Source organism: Choloepus didactylus, chromosome 2 (genome assembly GCF_015220235.1).
Source record: "Choloepus didactylus isolate mChoDid1 chromosome 2, mChoDid1.pri, whole genome shotgun sequence".
NCBI classification, from domain to species: Eukaryota; Metazoa; Chordata; class Mammalia; order Pilosa; family Megalonychidae; genus Choloepus; species Choloepus didactylus.
The window spans coordinates 36,835,143-36,852,824 of record NC_051308.1 but is presented as its reverse complement, the minus strand read 5'-3'; the positions used below and the strand labels follow the sequence as shown (position 1 = coordinate 36,852,824).

Below are 17,682 nucleotides of genomic sequence, written 5' to 3'. Positions count from 1 at the left end.
AATTCTGAAATAATCTACTATATTACAAAAAGTATTATTTTATGGTTTTGAGTCATTCAAAAAGCATATATTAAGAGCCAAAAACCTTCTATGTGCCTGCTTCAACTCTTGGCACTAGAGAGAGAGAGATGAATAAGATAAAGTTCAGGAGTCCAAAACTTGAATGTCTCAGGGGCCTGGAATGTAATAGGAATAAGTAAAGCTAACTGGGCATAAGACAGTAGAAAGTGACAGTTAATTGTGGGGAACTGAAGAGTACCTGCCCTACCTAAAGAAATGAGCTGCTACCTAGGGGCAGCAAAATGTGGCCTTGCAGAAATGAGACCCCATAAGTTCCAAGAACTTCCCAGAGGCCAGGAATCTGGATTTAAGTGGAGTCTCCAGATCTATAAATGTTGGCAACAAATTCACTATGTAGGCTAAACAAACTTTGTTGTAGTTGATAAACTTAATCACTCTGCAGCTACCAGGGAAGAAGGAGTTCATGGCTTAGAGAAAATACATATAAGTAAGTAGATCACTGATTAGCCATAGTGATTAGGAAGGAGAGTTGTAGATAATTACAATTTCTGATTAACTGAATATTACCATTAAAACTCTTTTGGATTCAGCTTTTTGTTGTTGTTGAAAATCTCTTTTAAATGTGGGTTTTTCCATTTTATTAGATTATTAGAGGACCTGATTGGATATTTAATGTTTCTAGATCTTTCCAACCCTCAGGGTCTTTATTTCAAAAACTGTTTCGCCTGTATAGGAATAGAGAGATAAAAAAGTAGATTAGGCAAAATTTTATATATCTATATATTTTAATTTTATATTGATCCCAGGAAACAGTGTAAATTTTGTTCTTTTTTCTCTTCTCTTTAAAAACATATTAGAAAAGTCGTACTCTGGTTAGTTGCATTGTTCTGGTTAGTTGATTTCTCTCAATCACAGTGTTACTCTACTTATTGCTTAACCAACATCTGTTAGTTACTATCCTAACCAGGAAGAGCATTAGCCAATCCATGAAACATATTCTTATTTGTATTTCAGTAGTCAACTCTAAATTTTTGTCACATGAATATTAGGTTCTGCCTTGACTAAAGCCTTTACATACTCTATGTAAATGAAAATGTTTCCCTTCATTTGAAAGGCTTATTATGCTTTCCAAAATCAATCAACGTAAGTTATACGCATTTGATGAAGACAAGAGTTTTCTAAAGAAGACTTCATAATTATGAATAAAATGTCATGTAATAAAGTGTTATTCTTAAATTTGCCAATTGATTTTCTTTGTTAGCACATTTAGATAACATAAAATTAACGTTTGTTTTATTTGGTTTATATTGTCTTTTCTAATGGCTGAAGGGGCAAAAACAATATTTACTGGGCATTTCTTTTTCATTATTTCATTTAATTCTCAAAACTATTTGAGATAGCTGTTGCTGCCTCCATTTTATAGATGAGGGAGGAAAGGCTCAAAAAAGTTGCTAAATGACAGGACCAGTTATGCCCAATTTTGACTCCGAAGACCATGCTCTTTCCAGTGTATCATGCAAAGTTCTGTATTGAGGAATGTGTTTGGTGTTGAATTTATTTTCAAAATAAATTTTCTAGACTCTGGTGTACCAAAAAGGGCATGTTCTCAACCAGAATGTAGATTATATCTGTGATCCTGGCCACCATTCTATACTTACGTGACTATTTTTAGTAGTTTTAAATTAATTTTCAACCATCTATCCTCTCCAGTTAGGTATCAAAATACATCCTTGTAATCCACTTTTCTTTTTTTCACTTTAATTTTATTAGAGTAGTGTCAGCTTTACAGAAAAATCATGCATTAAATAGAGTATACCCATATATACCCCCTCACATGCACAATTTTCCCTGTTAACACTTTGCATTAGCAAGGTACCTTTGCTACATTGATGAAACAATATTATTATATTTATGCAATGTTATTATAATTATACTATTAACTATAGCTCATAGTTTACTTTAGGGTTCGCTATTTGTGTTGTATGGTCCTATGGTTTTTGTTTTAATTTTTATTCTAGTATACACCTGAAAATATTCCCATTTAACCACATTCAAATATATAATTCAGTGGTGCCAATTGCAGTTAAATTGTTTTGCTGCCATCACCACCATTTATTGCCAAAACATTTCTATTACACCAAACAGAAACTCTGTAATAATTAACCCTAACCCTGGCCCCTGGTAACACGTAATTCTAATTTCTGATTAAAGGAATTTGCTTATTCTAAGTATTTCATTTCAGTGAGATCATACATTATTGTCCTTTTGTGTCTGGCTTATTTCACTCATTATGATGTCTTCAAGGTTCCTCCATGTTGTCGCATGTATCAGAACTTCATTCCTTTTGACGGCTAAAGAATATTCCATTGTATGTTGTTTTGGTTTGCTAGGCTGCTGAAAGCAGTATACCGTAAAATGGGTTGGCTTTTAACAATAGGAATTTATTAGCTTACGAACTTACAGTTTTGAGGCCATGAAAATGTCCAAATCAAGTCATCATCAGGACAATGTTTTCTTCCTGAAGACTGGCTACCCACGACCTGGGATTCCTCTGTCACATGGCAAGTAACATGCTGGTCTCTCCCTTCTCTTGTGAGTTTCCTTGCTTTCAGCTTCTTGCTTCCATTGCTTTCTCTTTGTCTGAATTCATTCTCTTTTAAAGGACTCCAATAAGAAGATTAAGACCCACCCTGGGCCGTGGTGTAACTGAATAACCTCATGAAAACCTACTTATAATAGGTTTACACTCACAGGAATGGATTAGCTTTGACAACATGATTTTCTGGAGTACATGCAGTTGCAAACCACTGCATACACACACACACACACACACACACACACACACACACACACACCACATTTTGTTTATTCATTCATCTGTTGATGGACATTTGGGTTGCATCCACTTTTGACAATTGTAAGTAATGCCGCTATGAACATCAATGTGCAAATTTCTGTTCAAGTCTCTGCTTTCAGTTCTTGTTGTTGTTGTTATTAGAGAAATTGTAGGTTTACAGAAGAAGCATGCATAAAATACAGAGTTCCCATATACCATCCTAGTATTAACACCTTGCATTAGTATGGTGCATTTGTTAGAATACATGAAAGAACATTTTTATAGTTGTGCTATTAACTATGGTCCACCATTTACATTGGGGTTCACTGTTTGTATTGTACACTCCTATGTTATTTTTTTTTAACTTTTTATTTTAGTAACATACATACAACCTCAAATTTCTCCTTTGAACCACATTCAAATATGAATTAAGTGCTGCTAATTACTTTCAGCATGTTATGCTACCTTCACCACCATCCATTACCAAAACTTTCATCAACTGAAATAGAAACTGTACAGTTTAAGCATTAACTTCCCATTCTTTACACCTCCCCATCCCCTGGTAACCTATAATTCTAGTTTCTGTCTATGAGTTTGCTTATCCTAATTATTTCATATCAGTTAGATCATTTGTCCTTTTGTATCTATCTGGCTTATTTCGCTCAACATGATGTCTTCACAGAGTTCATCCGTGTTGTGCGTGTATCAGAACTTCTGTCAGAATTTCATTCCTTTTTTATGGCTGAACAATAATATTCCATTGTATGTATGTATGTACCACGTTTTATTTATCCATTCATCGGTTGATGGACACTTGGGTTGCTTCCATCTTGTGACAATTGTTAAATATGTTGCTGTGAACATCAATATGCAAATATCTATTCGAGTCCCTCCTTTCAATTCTTTTGGGTGTGTACCTAGAAGTGGGATTGCTGAGTCAAATAGTATCTCTATACACGGCTTTCTGAGGAACTGCTAAACTGTCTTCCTCAGGGGTTGCACCATTTTACATTGCCACCAGCAATGAATGAGTGCTCCTAATTCTCCACATCCTCTCCAACACTTGTTATTTTCCATTTTTTAATAGCAGCCATTCTAATGGGTGTGAAATAGTATCTCATTGTGGTTTTGATTTGCATTTCCCTGATGTCTAATGGTATTGAACATCTTTTCATGTGCTTTCTGGCCATTTATATATCTTCTTTAAAGAGATGTCTAGTCATTACTTTTGCCGATTTTTTAATTGGATTGTTTGTCTTTTCATTGCTAAGTTGAAGGATTTTGTTATATATTATGGATATTACACCTTTATTGGATACATGGTTTCCAAATATTTTCTCCCCTTGTTTAGGTTATTGTTTTTACTTTCATGATAAAGTCTTGAGGCACAAAGTTTTTAATTTTGATGAGGTCCCATTTATCTATTTTTTCTTTTTTTGCTTGTGCTTTGGTAAGAGTCTAAGAAACCATTACCTTACACAAGGTGCTGATGATGCTTCCCTGTGTATTCTTCTAGAGGTTTGATAGTACTGGCTCTTATATTTAGTTCTTTGATCCATTTGGAATTGATTTTTGGAGGGTAAGAGGTAGGGGTCCTCCTTCTTTCTTTTGCAAATGGGGATCCAGTTTTCTCAGCACAATTTGTTGAAGATACTATTTTTTCCCAATTGAGTGGTCTTTGTCCCCTTGTCAAAAATCAGTTGGCTGTAAATGTGATTTCTAAGCACTCAGTTAGATTCTGGTGGTCTGTATGTCTGTCCTTGTGCCAGTACTGTGCTGTTTTGTTTACTGTAGTTTAGTAATAAATTTTAGGATAGTGTGAGTCCTCCAACTTCATCCTTCTTTATCAGGATGACTTTAGCTATTTCAGACCCTTTACCCTTCCATATAAATTTGATGGCTTTTCCATTTCTGCAAGGAAGGTTTTTGGAATTTTGATTGGGATTCATTGAATGTATGAATTGTTTTGGGTAGGATTGACATCTTAATGACATGTCCTTGAGTCTGGAATGTCCTTCGATTTATTTAGGTCTTCTTTGATTTCTTTTAGCACTGATTCCTAGTTTTCTGTGTACTGGTCCTTTACATTCTTGATTAAGTCTATTCCTAGATATTTGATTCTTTTAGTTGCTATTGTAAATGGAATAAATGTAATTCTTTATTGATTTCTTCTTCAGATTGTTCACTACAAACTAGTATGTAGTAACACTACTGATTTTTCCATGTTGATTTTGGACCCTGCCACTTTACTGAATTCATTTATGAGTTCCAATAGCTTTGTTGTGGATTTTTCAGGATTTTCTATATATGGGACCCTGTCATCTACAAATAAGGAAAGTTTCACTGCTTCCTTTCCAATTTGGATGCCTTTTATTTCTTTTTTTGCGTAACTGCTCTGGCTAGAACTTCTAGAACAATGTTGAATAACATTGGTGACAGTGGGCATTGTTGTCTTGTTCCACATCTCAGAGGGAAAGCTGTCAGTGTTTCACAGTTGAGTATTAAGTTAGTGGTGGGGTTTACATATATGCCCTTTATCATGTTGAGGAAGTTTCCTTCTAATCCTAGTTTTTTAAGTGTTTTTATCAGGAACAGGTATTGGATTTTGTCACATGTCTTTTATGCATCAATTGAGATGATCATTTGGGTTTTTTCCTTCATTCTATTAATGTGGTGTATTACATCAATTTATTTTCTTATGTTGCATACCTTGGTCATGATGTACCATTCTTTTAATGTGCTGTTGGATTAAATGTGTTAGAATTTTGTTGAGGATTTTTAAAATCTATATTCATAAGTGATATTGGTTGGAATTTTCTTTTCTTGTGGTTTTTTTATTTGGCTTTGGTCATGGGGTGATGTTGGCCTAATGGTATGTGTTAGGAAGTGTTCCCTTCTCTTAAATTTTTAGAAGGGTTTAAGTGGGATTGGTATTAATTCTTCTGGGAATTAATGGTAAAAATTCACCATTTTTTTCACCAATGAAGATATCTGTTCCTTGGGTTTTCTTTGTTGGGATGCTTCTGATGACTGATTCAGTCTCTTTACTTGTTCTTGGTCTGTTGAGATCTTCTGTTTCTTCTCAGGTCAGTGTAGGAGTTTGCATGTTTCCAGGAATTTGTCCATTTCATTTAGACTATATAATTTGGTGGCCTACCAGTACCCTTCTATAGTAATTTTTCTTCCCGTGGGGTCCGTAGTAATATCCCCTCTCTTGTTTCTAATTTTACTAATTTGTGTCTTCTCTCTTTTTTCCTTTGTCATTCTAGCTAAAGGTTTGTGGATTGTATTCATCTTTTCAAAGAACCAACATTTGGTTTTTGTTGATTCTCTCTATTGTTTTTATATTATCTGATTCTTTTATCTCTGTTCTGTTCTTTGTTTGTTCCTTCTTTCTGATCGCTTTGAGTTTTGTTTGTTCTTCTTTTTCTATTAGGTTAGCTCTCTAATTTGAGATCTTTCTTCTTTTTTTTATGTAAGCATTTAGAGCTATATATTTCCCTCCCAGCACTGACTTTTGTGCTTGCCACGTTTGGTATGTTGTGTTTTCATTTTCGTTTGCTTCATAATATTTTTAATTTCCCTTGTGATTTCCTCTTTGATCTACCAGTTGTTTAAGAGAGTACATTGTTTAATTTCCACATATTTGTGAATTTTTCATTTCGGCCTCTGTAATTGATTTCTAGCTTCATTCCCTTGTGGTTGAAAAAGATACATTGTATGACTTCAATATTTTTGAATTTATTAAGACTTGTTTTGTGACTTAATATATGATCTCTCATGGAGAATGATCCATAGACACTAGAGATGAATGTGTATTCTGTGATTGTTGGGTGAAGTATACTATATATGTCTGTTAGGTCCAGTTGGTTTACATTATTGCTCAAGTCTTCTACTTCCTTACTAATTTTCTGTATAGGTGTTCCGTTCATTATTGAAAGCGGTATATTGAAGTTTCCAACTAGTATTATAGAACTGTCTATTTTTCCCTTCTAATCTGTTAATATTTGCTTCATATAGTTTGGGGCTTTTCCATTAGGTGTGTATGCATTTATAATTGTTATGTCTTCTTGTTTAATTGGCCCCATTATCAGTATATAGTGACCTTCTTTGTCCCTCATAATAGTTTTTGACTTAAACTCTGTTTTATCTGATATTAGTTAGCTATCCCAGTTCTCTTTTGGTTACTGCTTGCATGGTATATTTTTTTCCATGTTTTCACTTTCAACCTCTTTGTATCTTTCAGTTTAAGGTGAGTCACTTGTAAACAGCATATAGTTGGGTCATACTTTAGTATCTATTCTGCCAATCTCTGCCTTTTGATTAAAGAGTTTAATCCCTTTACATTTAAACACACTACTGATAATGCAGAGCTTTCTTCTGATATTTTGTTATTTGTTTTTTGCAAGTCTTGCACCTTTTTTGCCCCTTAATTCTTCTATTAATGCCTATTTTTGTCTTTATTTGACTTTTGTATTATACTGTATTGAATCCCTTGTCATTTCTTTCTTTATATATTTTTCATATATTTTCATTGTGGTTACCTTGGGACTGAAATTTAAATCCTAAATCCATAACAGTCATGTTTGATTTGGTACCAACCTAACTTTGTAGCGTATATGTACACCGTTTTGCCATCTCCCCACCTTTTGTTTTACTTATTAAAAATTATGTCTTCTTACATTGTTTGTCCAATGTCATAGATTTATAATTAGTTTTTTATGCATTTGTATTTCAGAAACTGTAAGAAGTAAAAAATAGGGTTACATAGCAAAAAATACAATACAATAGTACTGGCTTTTATAAATCCTTACTTGGTTACCTTTATTGGAGTATTTATTTCTTTATGCTTCTCAATCCTCTGTCTAGTTGCTCTTGCCTTTCAGTCTGAAGAACTTCCTTTAGCACTGCTTGTAGGGCTGGTCTAGTGGTGATGGTTTCCCTCAACTTTTGTTTTATCTGGGGATGTCTTTGTCTCTCCCTCATTTTTGAAAGACAGCCTCACCAGATCTAAAATTCTTGATTCGCAGTTGTTTTCTTTGAGCACTTTAAATATTTCATCACCCTGCCTGCCTATTGCCATGGTTTCTGATAAGAAATTGGAACTTAATCTTATTGGGACTCCGTTATTTGTGATGTGTTGCTTTTTTGCAGCTTTTAGAACTCGTTCCTTGTCCTTGCATTTGAAAGGTTGGCTACTGTGTGTCTGGGCTGGTTCTCTTGTAGTTTATACTGTTTGAGGTGTTTTGGGCTTCATGAATGTGCATATTCGTATCTTTTGTTAAATTTAGGAAACTTTTCTGCCATTATTTCCTTGAACATTCCTTCTGCTCCCTTCTTTCCTCTTCTCAGATTCCCATAATGCGTACAATGGTATGCATGATGGTGTCCTACAGATTTCTTAGGCTCTGTTCACTTTTTTCATTCTTTTTTCCTTCTGCCCCTCAGCCTAAATCATTTCACTGTCTTTTCTTCAAATTCACTGATTCTTTCCTCTGCTCTTGAAGAAATTTGCTCTTGAAACCCTCTAGGGAATTTTCCATTTCCATTATTGTGGTCTTTAACTCCAGTATTTCTGTTCGGTTCCTTTTTATATTTTTCTGTCTTTTCATTGAGGTTCTCATATTGTTCATTCATTGTTTTTTTCCTTATATCCTTCCATTCTTTATTGTGTTTTCCTTCATCTCACTGAGCATACTGAGGATTATTTTTTTTAGTCTTTGTCTGGTATGTGCAAAGTCTGATCTTCTTCATTGATGGTTTCTGCATTGCTATCTTATTCCTTTGGATGGGCCATCCTTTCCTGTTTCTTTGTTTGTCTTGTTATCTTTTATTGCATACCATATATTTTAATATTTTAAATGTTAACTCTAGGATTTAGTCCCTGAGCTATGGATTCCTTTAAGTTTGTAACTAGCTAGTGATGTGACAGAGTGCCAGGAGGTAACAAAAATAAACAAACCTAAAAAAACACCTTTCACAGTCTTTGCAAATTGGCTCTGCTTTGACTGGTGTCACCTTCAGAGGTTGGCCCTTCTATCAAGAAGATCAGCCCAAGGTGGATGTGAAATGTAGGGTTCTCTTCTTTTTTTCTGAGTCTGAGTCTTGTCCTAGTCTTGTACTTGCTTGTGACCTGAGGGAGTCCCCATTTACAGGAATTCCAAGGTCCCTCATATTCCCTGTGAAATAGACTTTATAACTCCCTCCTGGGTGCTCTATTGTATGACTTAAAGCAGGTAATATTTTCCCCTAGGCCACTTCAAGTTAATTGTTTCTTGTGCTGATTTAGCTTTTTTGGCAAGCTGAATTTGTCTGCAGGGCAAATTTGGGAGGGCAGACCAGAGAGTAGTTTCCTGTTTCAGTCTTTCATACTTTTGGGCACCTATATGCATAGGGATTACTGTGCCCCCTCTGGAATAGGGCCAGAGACCCACAATGGGAATGCATCCTGGCTCTACACCCAGCACAGAGTGTGATGGGGTAGGAGTGGGGAATAGGGGGCAGCAAGGGGTCCAGGAGCAGCTACCATTTTTTCAGGCAATATTTTATTGATTTGACTCTTTCCCAGTTACTGCAACCCTTTAACTATTCTCTGGAGTTTTGAAGACAATGGCCCTGCCAGTTTGGGGTAGTTATTCAAAGATTCTGTGGGAGAACAGCACCATGGTACATCTTATACCACCATCTTGGTCCAGGAAGCTCCCACATAATCCATTCTTACTATTTCCTAGTGCAGCATTCTTCAACTATATAACTGCTCTGGTTTGCTAATGCTGCCATTATGCGAAATGCCAGAAACAGATTGGCTTTCATAAACGGTATTTATTTGGTTATAATGTTACAGTCCTAAGGCCATAAAAGTGTCCAAACTAAGGCATCAACAATAGGGTATCTTCATTGCAGAACAGCTGATGCTCCGGGGTTCTGTTTCAAAATGGCTTTCTCCCAGGATGCTTCTCTTTAAGCATCTGAGGGTTCTCTTAGTTTCTCTCAGGCAAACTCTGGGCTAGCGAAAGTCTGCTTTCAATGGCCATCTCCAAAATGTCTCTCTCAGCTGCAGCAGCACTGAGCTCCTTCTGTCTGAGCTCTTACAGGGCTCCAGTGATTTAATTAAGACCCACACTGAATGGGTGGGGTAACGCCTCCATGGAAATAATCTAATCAAAGGTATTACCCACATTTGGGTAAGTCACATCTCCATGGAAACACTCAGTCAAGAGGCCACACCCTAATCAGAAAGATTAACAAATCTGCCCCCATGAGATTGCATTACCCACATTTGGGTAAGTCACATCTCCATGGAAACACTCAATCAAGAGGCCACACCCTAATCAGAAAGATTAACAAATCTGCCCCCATGAGATTGCATAAAAGAATATGGCTTTTTCTGAGGAACATAATATATACAAACTGGCACATACACTATTATGGTAAGGCATTGTGAAGTTAAACAGGAGGCATTCAGTTAATTTCCTGCTGCAAATCCTTGTGTGTTATTCTTCCTAATTGTAGTCTGATCAGAAATAGATTTGTTATATAGTTCTTATAATTTTAAGAAGTAGTGAGTAGAGAAGGGCCTTGAGCTAAGACAGCATTATAACCATACTTTTTTTTTTTTTTTCAACATTTTCTCCTGGAATTCATTAAAGAAAAGGATTCCCTGCTGGCATTGAATTGTCCATGTGGCTTGCCAGTTTGAATTGTTTCTGAATGCTGAGTCTTATGAAATAAATGATTAATTTATAAATCTTTTTCTTTTCTTTTTCATATCATCAGGTGACCGATATTCCAGAGTGGTATTTACTTCAGCTGGAGGGGAAACATTATGGAATTTACCTGCAATTAAATCAATGTGCAATGTAGATAATTCAAGGGTATGTAAAGTAAAACTGAAATCTGTTTAACACAAATAAGGATATATTATTGAACTCTTCTACTGCTGACCCTGATGCCTGATCAGAAGATCAAAGTACCTAAGTTGCTTTCCTACTGAGGAGTAAACACCATTCTTTCAGATCCCAGATCAAAGTCTCTGTGTTTCCCCATCTTTAAAACGTGCCATCTTCTTTAATAAAGAACTCTTTTTTTCTGTCCCACTCATACTTTTTCCTTTTTTTTTCTTCTTTTGTTGTATTTTCTTGCTTCTTCCCTCCCTCCCTTCCTTCCCAAAAGTAAGGACTAGTCTAGCTTCGTTGTTCCCCTACATTTCCCCCCGAGGCAGTTGTCAGCATCTTAATTGTGCAGTAAATGCTTCCCTTTCTGGCAATCCATGGGCCTGTGACCTCAAAGGAAGATTTAGGGTGCAGACTGGGAAAGGGGACATTAAAGGGCATAAATACAGTAGCTGTGTAAATGGCCAGAATAATCCAAACTAGACTACTCTGAACTCTAAAGGTGTTTCTGCTTTAGAAGACAGAAGGATGCAAAAAGAGGAGATGCTTCCTCTCTTAGTCTTTTCTAAAGCCAAAAGGATGTCAGCACCAGAAAATATAAAGCTCGCTTCTGGGCTTGGAAGAGCTGTCAATTTCATGTTTCCAGAGGCAGTTTCTCCACATAGAAACTGCATCTGATATTACTGATAGACATGACTAAGCACAGTAACTGAGTATAAAAGGAGCTCATTATGTTTTTAGCATAACTCTAAAATGTAAAATCACTGGTTAGTTAAAAATCAAATAAAGCTAAGAGATAGACTGACAACCTGATGGAATCACCTGTTCATCAACAGTGTTTCTTAATGGAATAGTAGGTAGAAAGGACCCTGAGAGGTAACCCAGAGTAGCAGTCACACTGTGCTGTTTTATGAGTTCCTTCTGAGAACTAAGGCTTACCCAAGTCACCTAGTTGGTCCCAGATCTCTTGACTTTATTCTTCATTCCAAGAGGCAGTTTTATACATTATGAAAATAACTTTTCTACCAATTGGGATTATCAGGATTTTCTGTGAGTGTCATCTTTCCTCTGTGAAACTCCAAATAAACCAAAGCCACAAACCATGTGTACATATACCAAAGTTTCTTAATCTATGGATAATTTTTATTTGCCATATTTTCTTCTCTTCTACAGCAATCAATTCATTATTTGGAGACTATGAAGGCATACTCTTTGCCACAGGTTATGACCCTGCTTATATAAGAAATTACCTCTAAAGGGGTAAATGTGAACAGAATACTTACTAATGTGCAAGACACTAAGCTAAATACTTGACATCTCTCATAATAAGCCTGTGACCTTGGAAATTTTGACACTTTTAATGGATGAGAAGTTAAGCCAGTCTGGTTACTTTATAAACACACGTTGGATGAGAACAGCTCATTAATTCCTTTTCCTTTTAATCCTTGTTATTCTACCTTTGTTGTTCATCTTCAGTCCTTCCCTTCCCTGACGATGCTGAATTGATTGAATTATTGGGTATTTATCATGTGCCAGGAAATATTCTGAACACTTTAATGAACTATTTAATTTAATCCTTGTACAATGTTAGGCGTTTAATAAAATTGTTTGGTCCATTTTATAAATGAGGAAAGTTCACATGGGAGATAAGTGGCAGATCCAGGTTATTTGAACCCAACCAAGTCTAACACCAGAGTCTGTGCTTTCATCTACCATACTTTATGCTTCCATAATCAAATAAATCATCTAACCTACTTTTTGTTTTATACTATTTGTTTTACTATATATGCCATTTTCCACTCAAATGAACCTCAAATAGTCATCTTTTTGTTTGTTTGTTTTCAGAGCTAGCAATTTATTCTATGAATACATGCTAGACTCTGAATGGACTCAGATTCAAAAACCAGTAAGTAGTAATGTGCCATTACAGCTTTCACAAAAGAAAGCAATATATTATTTCATCGTATAAAAGTCAGCATGTTGAAATAGCTGAAAAAAGGAATACACAAAGGATAAAAAGTTGAATGAATTACATGAAAGGAAGATAATGGGAGGAAAATAATAAAGCTAAGGATAAAATTTAGCATACATAAATGCATATCCCACAATTCTATACATTTTCTGGTGGCAAGCTGCAAACTTGTCTCTATCCTCCTTGGCAGCCAGGCCAAAAAGGAATTCACAATCAGTGACAGAAGTCATATAAATAAGGTCACTTATTAGATTTTTAGAAGCAGCCAAGCTTTTTCTCATACCAAGACAGAAAAGGACTATTTCCCGTAACCTTTATAAAAGAATACTGTTATGATGTTATGTAAAGCTCTTAACAGCATCCTTACAAGAGGTACAGTATGGAATCTCAGCTGATTTGCAAAACATATCTCAGGTAGGCTGATAATAGGAAAACCTTATAGCATAAGCATTCCTATGAGGGCTCAAAGCAATGAAATCTGAGTATGTGGTTTTGTAATGGTTTGGCTTGATGCATTTATAAAATTTACACTATATAAAGTAACAAATGTACTCTCCTTGTCTGTTCTCACTACTGGACTCATGATAAGGATCAAGGAGAATTTTAAGTTTGTAATCTCTGGTAAAAATATGGAATACGTATTTCTAGATGAGTGACTAAGAGCATATCTGTATGCTTTGGCAGTTAGTTGGGAAGAGGGTAGTGTCACGTCCTTTTGTGAAAAGTTGAAGAATGGAACCAAGACACATGTGCAGTTGAATGGTCAGTGTGGCCAGTTACTGATCTGCCCCAACAAATTACCTTTAAAGATATTCAAGAGCCCAAAATTCTATCTCATAGAATTTTGACAGGTTATAATTTTAGCCTAGACAATTAAATTTACCAATTGCAAATGCCTTTATATACCGATCTCAAACTCTGCTATGAACCCGGAATAATAAACCTTTTTCACGGAGATAATATATCTGTCTGAAATGTTGAAGTAAAAATTATGATTAAGAGTTCAGATTTCAGAGTATTGTGGTACTTTTTTCAAGTCTCCCAGCTGTAAACCTTTTTAGGATTTTTATTTATTGTGGTGTTTTGAACAAACTGTCCTCAGACTACTTGGCAGTCTTTCCTGTCCTGTTCCCCTTGCCCCCCAAATCCTAGTTATTGTACTTAAGCTCTTGAACAACTATCAAGTTGAATGGACTACACACAAAATGATATGCAGCAGAAGAGCTTAATTGCTGGTGGATTGACTCCAGAAAATGTCTGGTAAACAGTATAATATCTCAGTGATACCAGATGTTTCAGTTGTCGCTTGCCTGTATTTACAGCATAGTTAGTTCAAACTCCAGATTCCATTTCCATTACATGCCACTTAACTCTCATAATTCAGACAGGCATTGGTTTCCAACATTTCTGTTTCTGATGTTGTTGTCTGCCTCCTAACAGTAATGTTGTTTTCTCAGACCCTTTCAAAAAGAACCTCAGTTGATTCCCCTCATCTTCTTAATGACTTCTTTCTGTCCTTTGACATCCTAAGGAACTCAGTGGCAGAGAGTCATTAGTAACCAGAGGTATGTTTCTCTAATCTTGATTCTGCTGAAGATCATTTGCCCTTTCTTGGTTTTCACACACTGTAGAACTTGGAGCTCTGAGAAATCAGCTTATAACACGGATTTAAAATTTGGTGCCAGAGACTTTGTTTACTCAGTTACCTATGGACTGCTGGACTCCCCCTCGAAGCTTAGAGGTTCCCAGAAATGTTTTCCGATTTTGATCGTAAAGAGGACTGAAGCCCTTGCTTTTTCTTTTCTGCCTAGGCTCCCCTTAAACTTTTAAGGTCTTGATGCTTGGGGAAGGAGAGTCCAGCAGTCAGTTTAACCTGCTGTTAGGGGCTTAATTTTCCTACCTTTATTCTTTTCTTAGCCTCTTAAATTTTTTCTGACTGAGCCAATTGTTTTTTAGAAGTTAAGGTATCATTAAAAACTCTGCTTGTTTCTTTTTCTTCTCCTTTCTCCGCCTTTACCCCCATATTTTAAGTCAACTTCATCCCTGCTATTTAACTAGGGCAGTACACTAAGACATAACTACATAAGCAAAATGATTCCCTAAAACATCCAGTTTGCGAGTAACTAGAATTAGAAGGGCTATATTCCTCAAAAATATAACCCCATTTTTAGTTTTATAAATTTCAAAGATTTTGAAATTATTCCTGTGAATCCCTTTTCCAAAAATATAGCAAAAATATAGCTGCCTTCTAGATGAAGATGTTTGCTTGCCAGTCTCTTTAAGCCACAACATATGCATCTGTATTTAGCTACATCAGTCACAAAAGACTAAGTTAGTGCCACTTTCCCACGACACTTACATACTTTGGCTCTCCCTCCTTTGGTTCCCTTAGGCCTTTATACATAATACAGTACTTATCACATTGAATTATAATTATTTATTTTCTTGTCTTATTTCTCTGCCACACTGTGAGCAACTTGAAGACAAAGATCACTGTGCCTTATTCATCTTGAATGTGTGCTCAGCACATGTTTTTTCTTTTGAACTAATAGATGGATGAATTGGAATGTGTAGCCTAACTCCCCAAGAGCCTGGATAATTCCCTGAGCTCCATTCCTTTAGCTTCAGGATGCTGGCATCCAACTTAGGGTAGTTAAAGAGTGCCAGTCACCATGTCTTTTCTCTGTCCTTATTTCTTACCCTGTAAGAATCCTCTAAAAAAGTTTTTCTAAAGGTTGTACGCCAGCCAACACCACCACTGAGTTTGATGATTGGCTCCCCAGTGACCTAGTAGCATTTATTTTAAAATAAAAGCATGTGTAAAATACATAGTTCCCATTCACCACCCTATTGTTAACACCTTGCATTAGTATAGTACATTTCTTATAGCTGATGAAAGAACATTTTTATAATTGTACTGTTGACTATAGTCCATGGTTTACATTAGGGTTCACCATTTGTATTGTTCAGTCCTGTGTTTTAACTTTTAGTTTGTATTCTAGTAACATTTATGCAACCTAAAATGTCCCCATTAAATCACGTTCAAATATATGTAATTCAGTGCTGTTAACTACATTCACAATGTTGTGCTGCCATCACTACCATCCATTACTAAACTTTTCCATCTCCACAAATAGAAGCCCTGTACCAATTAATAATTAATTCCCAATTTCCTACCCTGACCCTGGCCCCTGGTAACCTATATTTTAGCTTCTGATTCTATGAGTTTGCTTATTCTGATTATTTCATATCAGTGACGGCATACAATAGTTGTCTTTTTGTGTCTGACTTATTTCACTGAACATGATGTCTTTAAGGTTCATCCATGTCATCACATGTATCGTAACTGCATTCCTTTTTACAACTGAGTAATGTTCCACTATATGTATGTACCACATTTTATTTATCCTTTCTTTGGTTGATGGCCACTTTGATTGCTTCCATTTTTTGGCAATTGTGAGTTAATGCCACAATGAATATTGGTGTGCAAATAAATGTTTGAGTCCCTGTTTTCAGTTCTTTGGGGTATATACCTAGAAGTGGGATTGTGTGGTCATGTGGTAGTTCTATACTTAGCTTTCTGATGAACCACCAAACTGTCTTCCAAGGGGCTGCACCATTTTACCTTCCCACCAACAATTAATGAGTGCTCATATTTCTTCACACTCCAACACTTGTAATTTTGTTTTTTTTAATAGTAACCATTTTAGTGGATGTGAAGTGTTATCTTACAGTTTTGATTTGCATTTCTGTGATGGCTAATGATGTTGAGAGCATCTTTTCATAGGCTTTTTGGCCATTTATATATTTTCTTTGGAGATATGTCTATTCAGGACTTTTGCCTAATTTTAATTGGGTTACTTGTATTTTTGTTGTTGAGTTGTAGGATTTCTTTCTGTATTCTAGAAATTAAACCTGTATCAGATATGTGGTTCCAAATATTTTCTCCCATAGTCTAGGTTATCATCTTACTTTTATGAGAAAATCATTTGATGCACAAAAGTTTTTTTATTTTGATGAGGTCCCAATTATCTGTTTTATCTTTTGTGGTTCGTGCTTTGAGTGTAAAGTCTACGAAACCATTGCCTAATACAAAGTCCTGAAGATGCTCCCTTATTTTTTCTTCTAGGAGTTTTATAATGCTATTTCTTATATTCTGGTCTTTGACCCATTTTGAGTTGACTTTTGTATAAGGTGTGAGGTAGGGGGCCACTTTCATTCTTTTGCATATGGACATCCCATTTTCCTAGCACCATCTGTTGAAGAAATTATTCTTTCCCAATTGAGTAGACTTGGCACCCTTGCCAAAAATCAGTTGGCCATAAATTTGAGGGTTGATTTCTGAACTCTCAATTTGATTCATTGGTCTATATGTCTGTCCTTGCGTCAGTCCCATGTTATTTTGACTACTGTGGTTTTGTAATAAGTTTTAAGATTGGGAAGTGTGAATCCTCCAACTTCTTTCTTCCTTTTCAGCATGACTTTGGCTATTCAGGATCCCTTACACATCCACATAAATTTGATGATTGACTTTTCCATTTCTGCAAGGAAGGCTGATGGGATTTTGGTTGGGATTGCATTGACTCTAAATCGCCTTAGGTAGAATTGACATCTTATACAAATATTATTCATCCAGTCCATGAACATGGAATGTCCTTCCATTTATCTAGGTCTCCTTTGAGTTTTTTTAGCAATGTCTTTAGTTTTCAGTTACAAGTCCTTTACATCCTTAGTTAGATTTATTCCTAGATATCATTCTTTTAATTGCTTTTTTAAATGGAATTTTTTAAATTTTTTCTTCAGATTGTTCATTAGTAGAATATAAAAACACTACTGACTTTTGCATGTTCATCTTGTACCCTGCCACTCTACTGAATTTATATCTGGCTTTGGTATGAGGGTAATGTTGTCCTCAAAAATGAGTTAGGGAGTGTTCCCTCCTCTTCAACTTTTTGAAGAGT

The 17,682-nt window shown here is 35.7% G+C and overlaps 1 protein-coding gene across 8 annotated transcripts in view; it reads left to right on the top strand.

Annotated features, from left to right (window-relative positions):
- DISP1 (dispatched RND transporter family member 1) overlaps window positions 1-17,682 on the top strand; it is a 273,352-nt gene that overhangs the window by 243,927 nt on the left and 11,743 nt on the right. For all 8 annotated transcript variants that reach the window (XM_037823286.1, XM_037823265.1, XM_037823271.1 and 5 more), the window contains one exon: window positions 10,634-10,731. In XM_037823286.1, coding sequence (XP_037679214.1) covers window positions 10,634-10,731 — 98 coding nt within the window. The remainder of the gene's footprint in view (window positions 1-10,633; window positions 10,732-17,682) is intronic.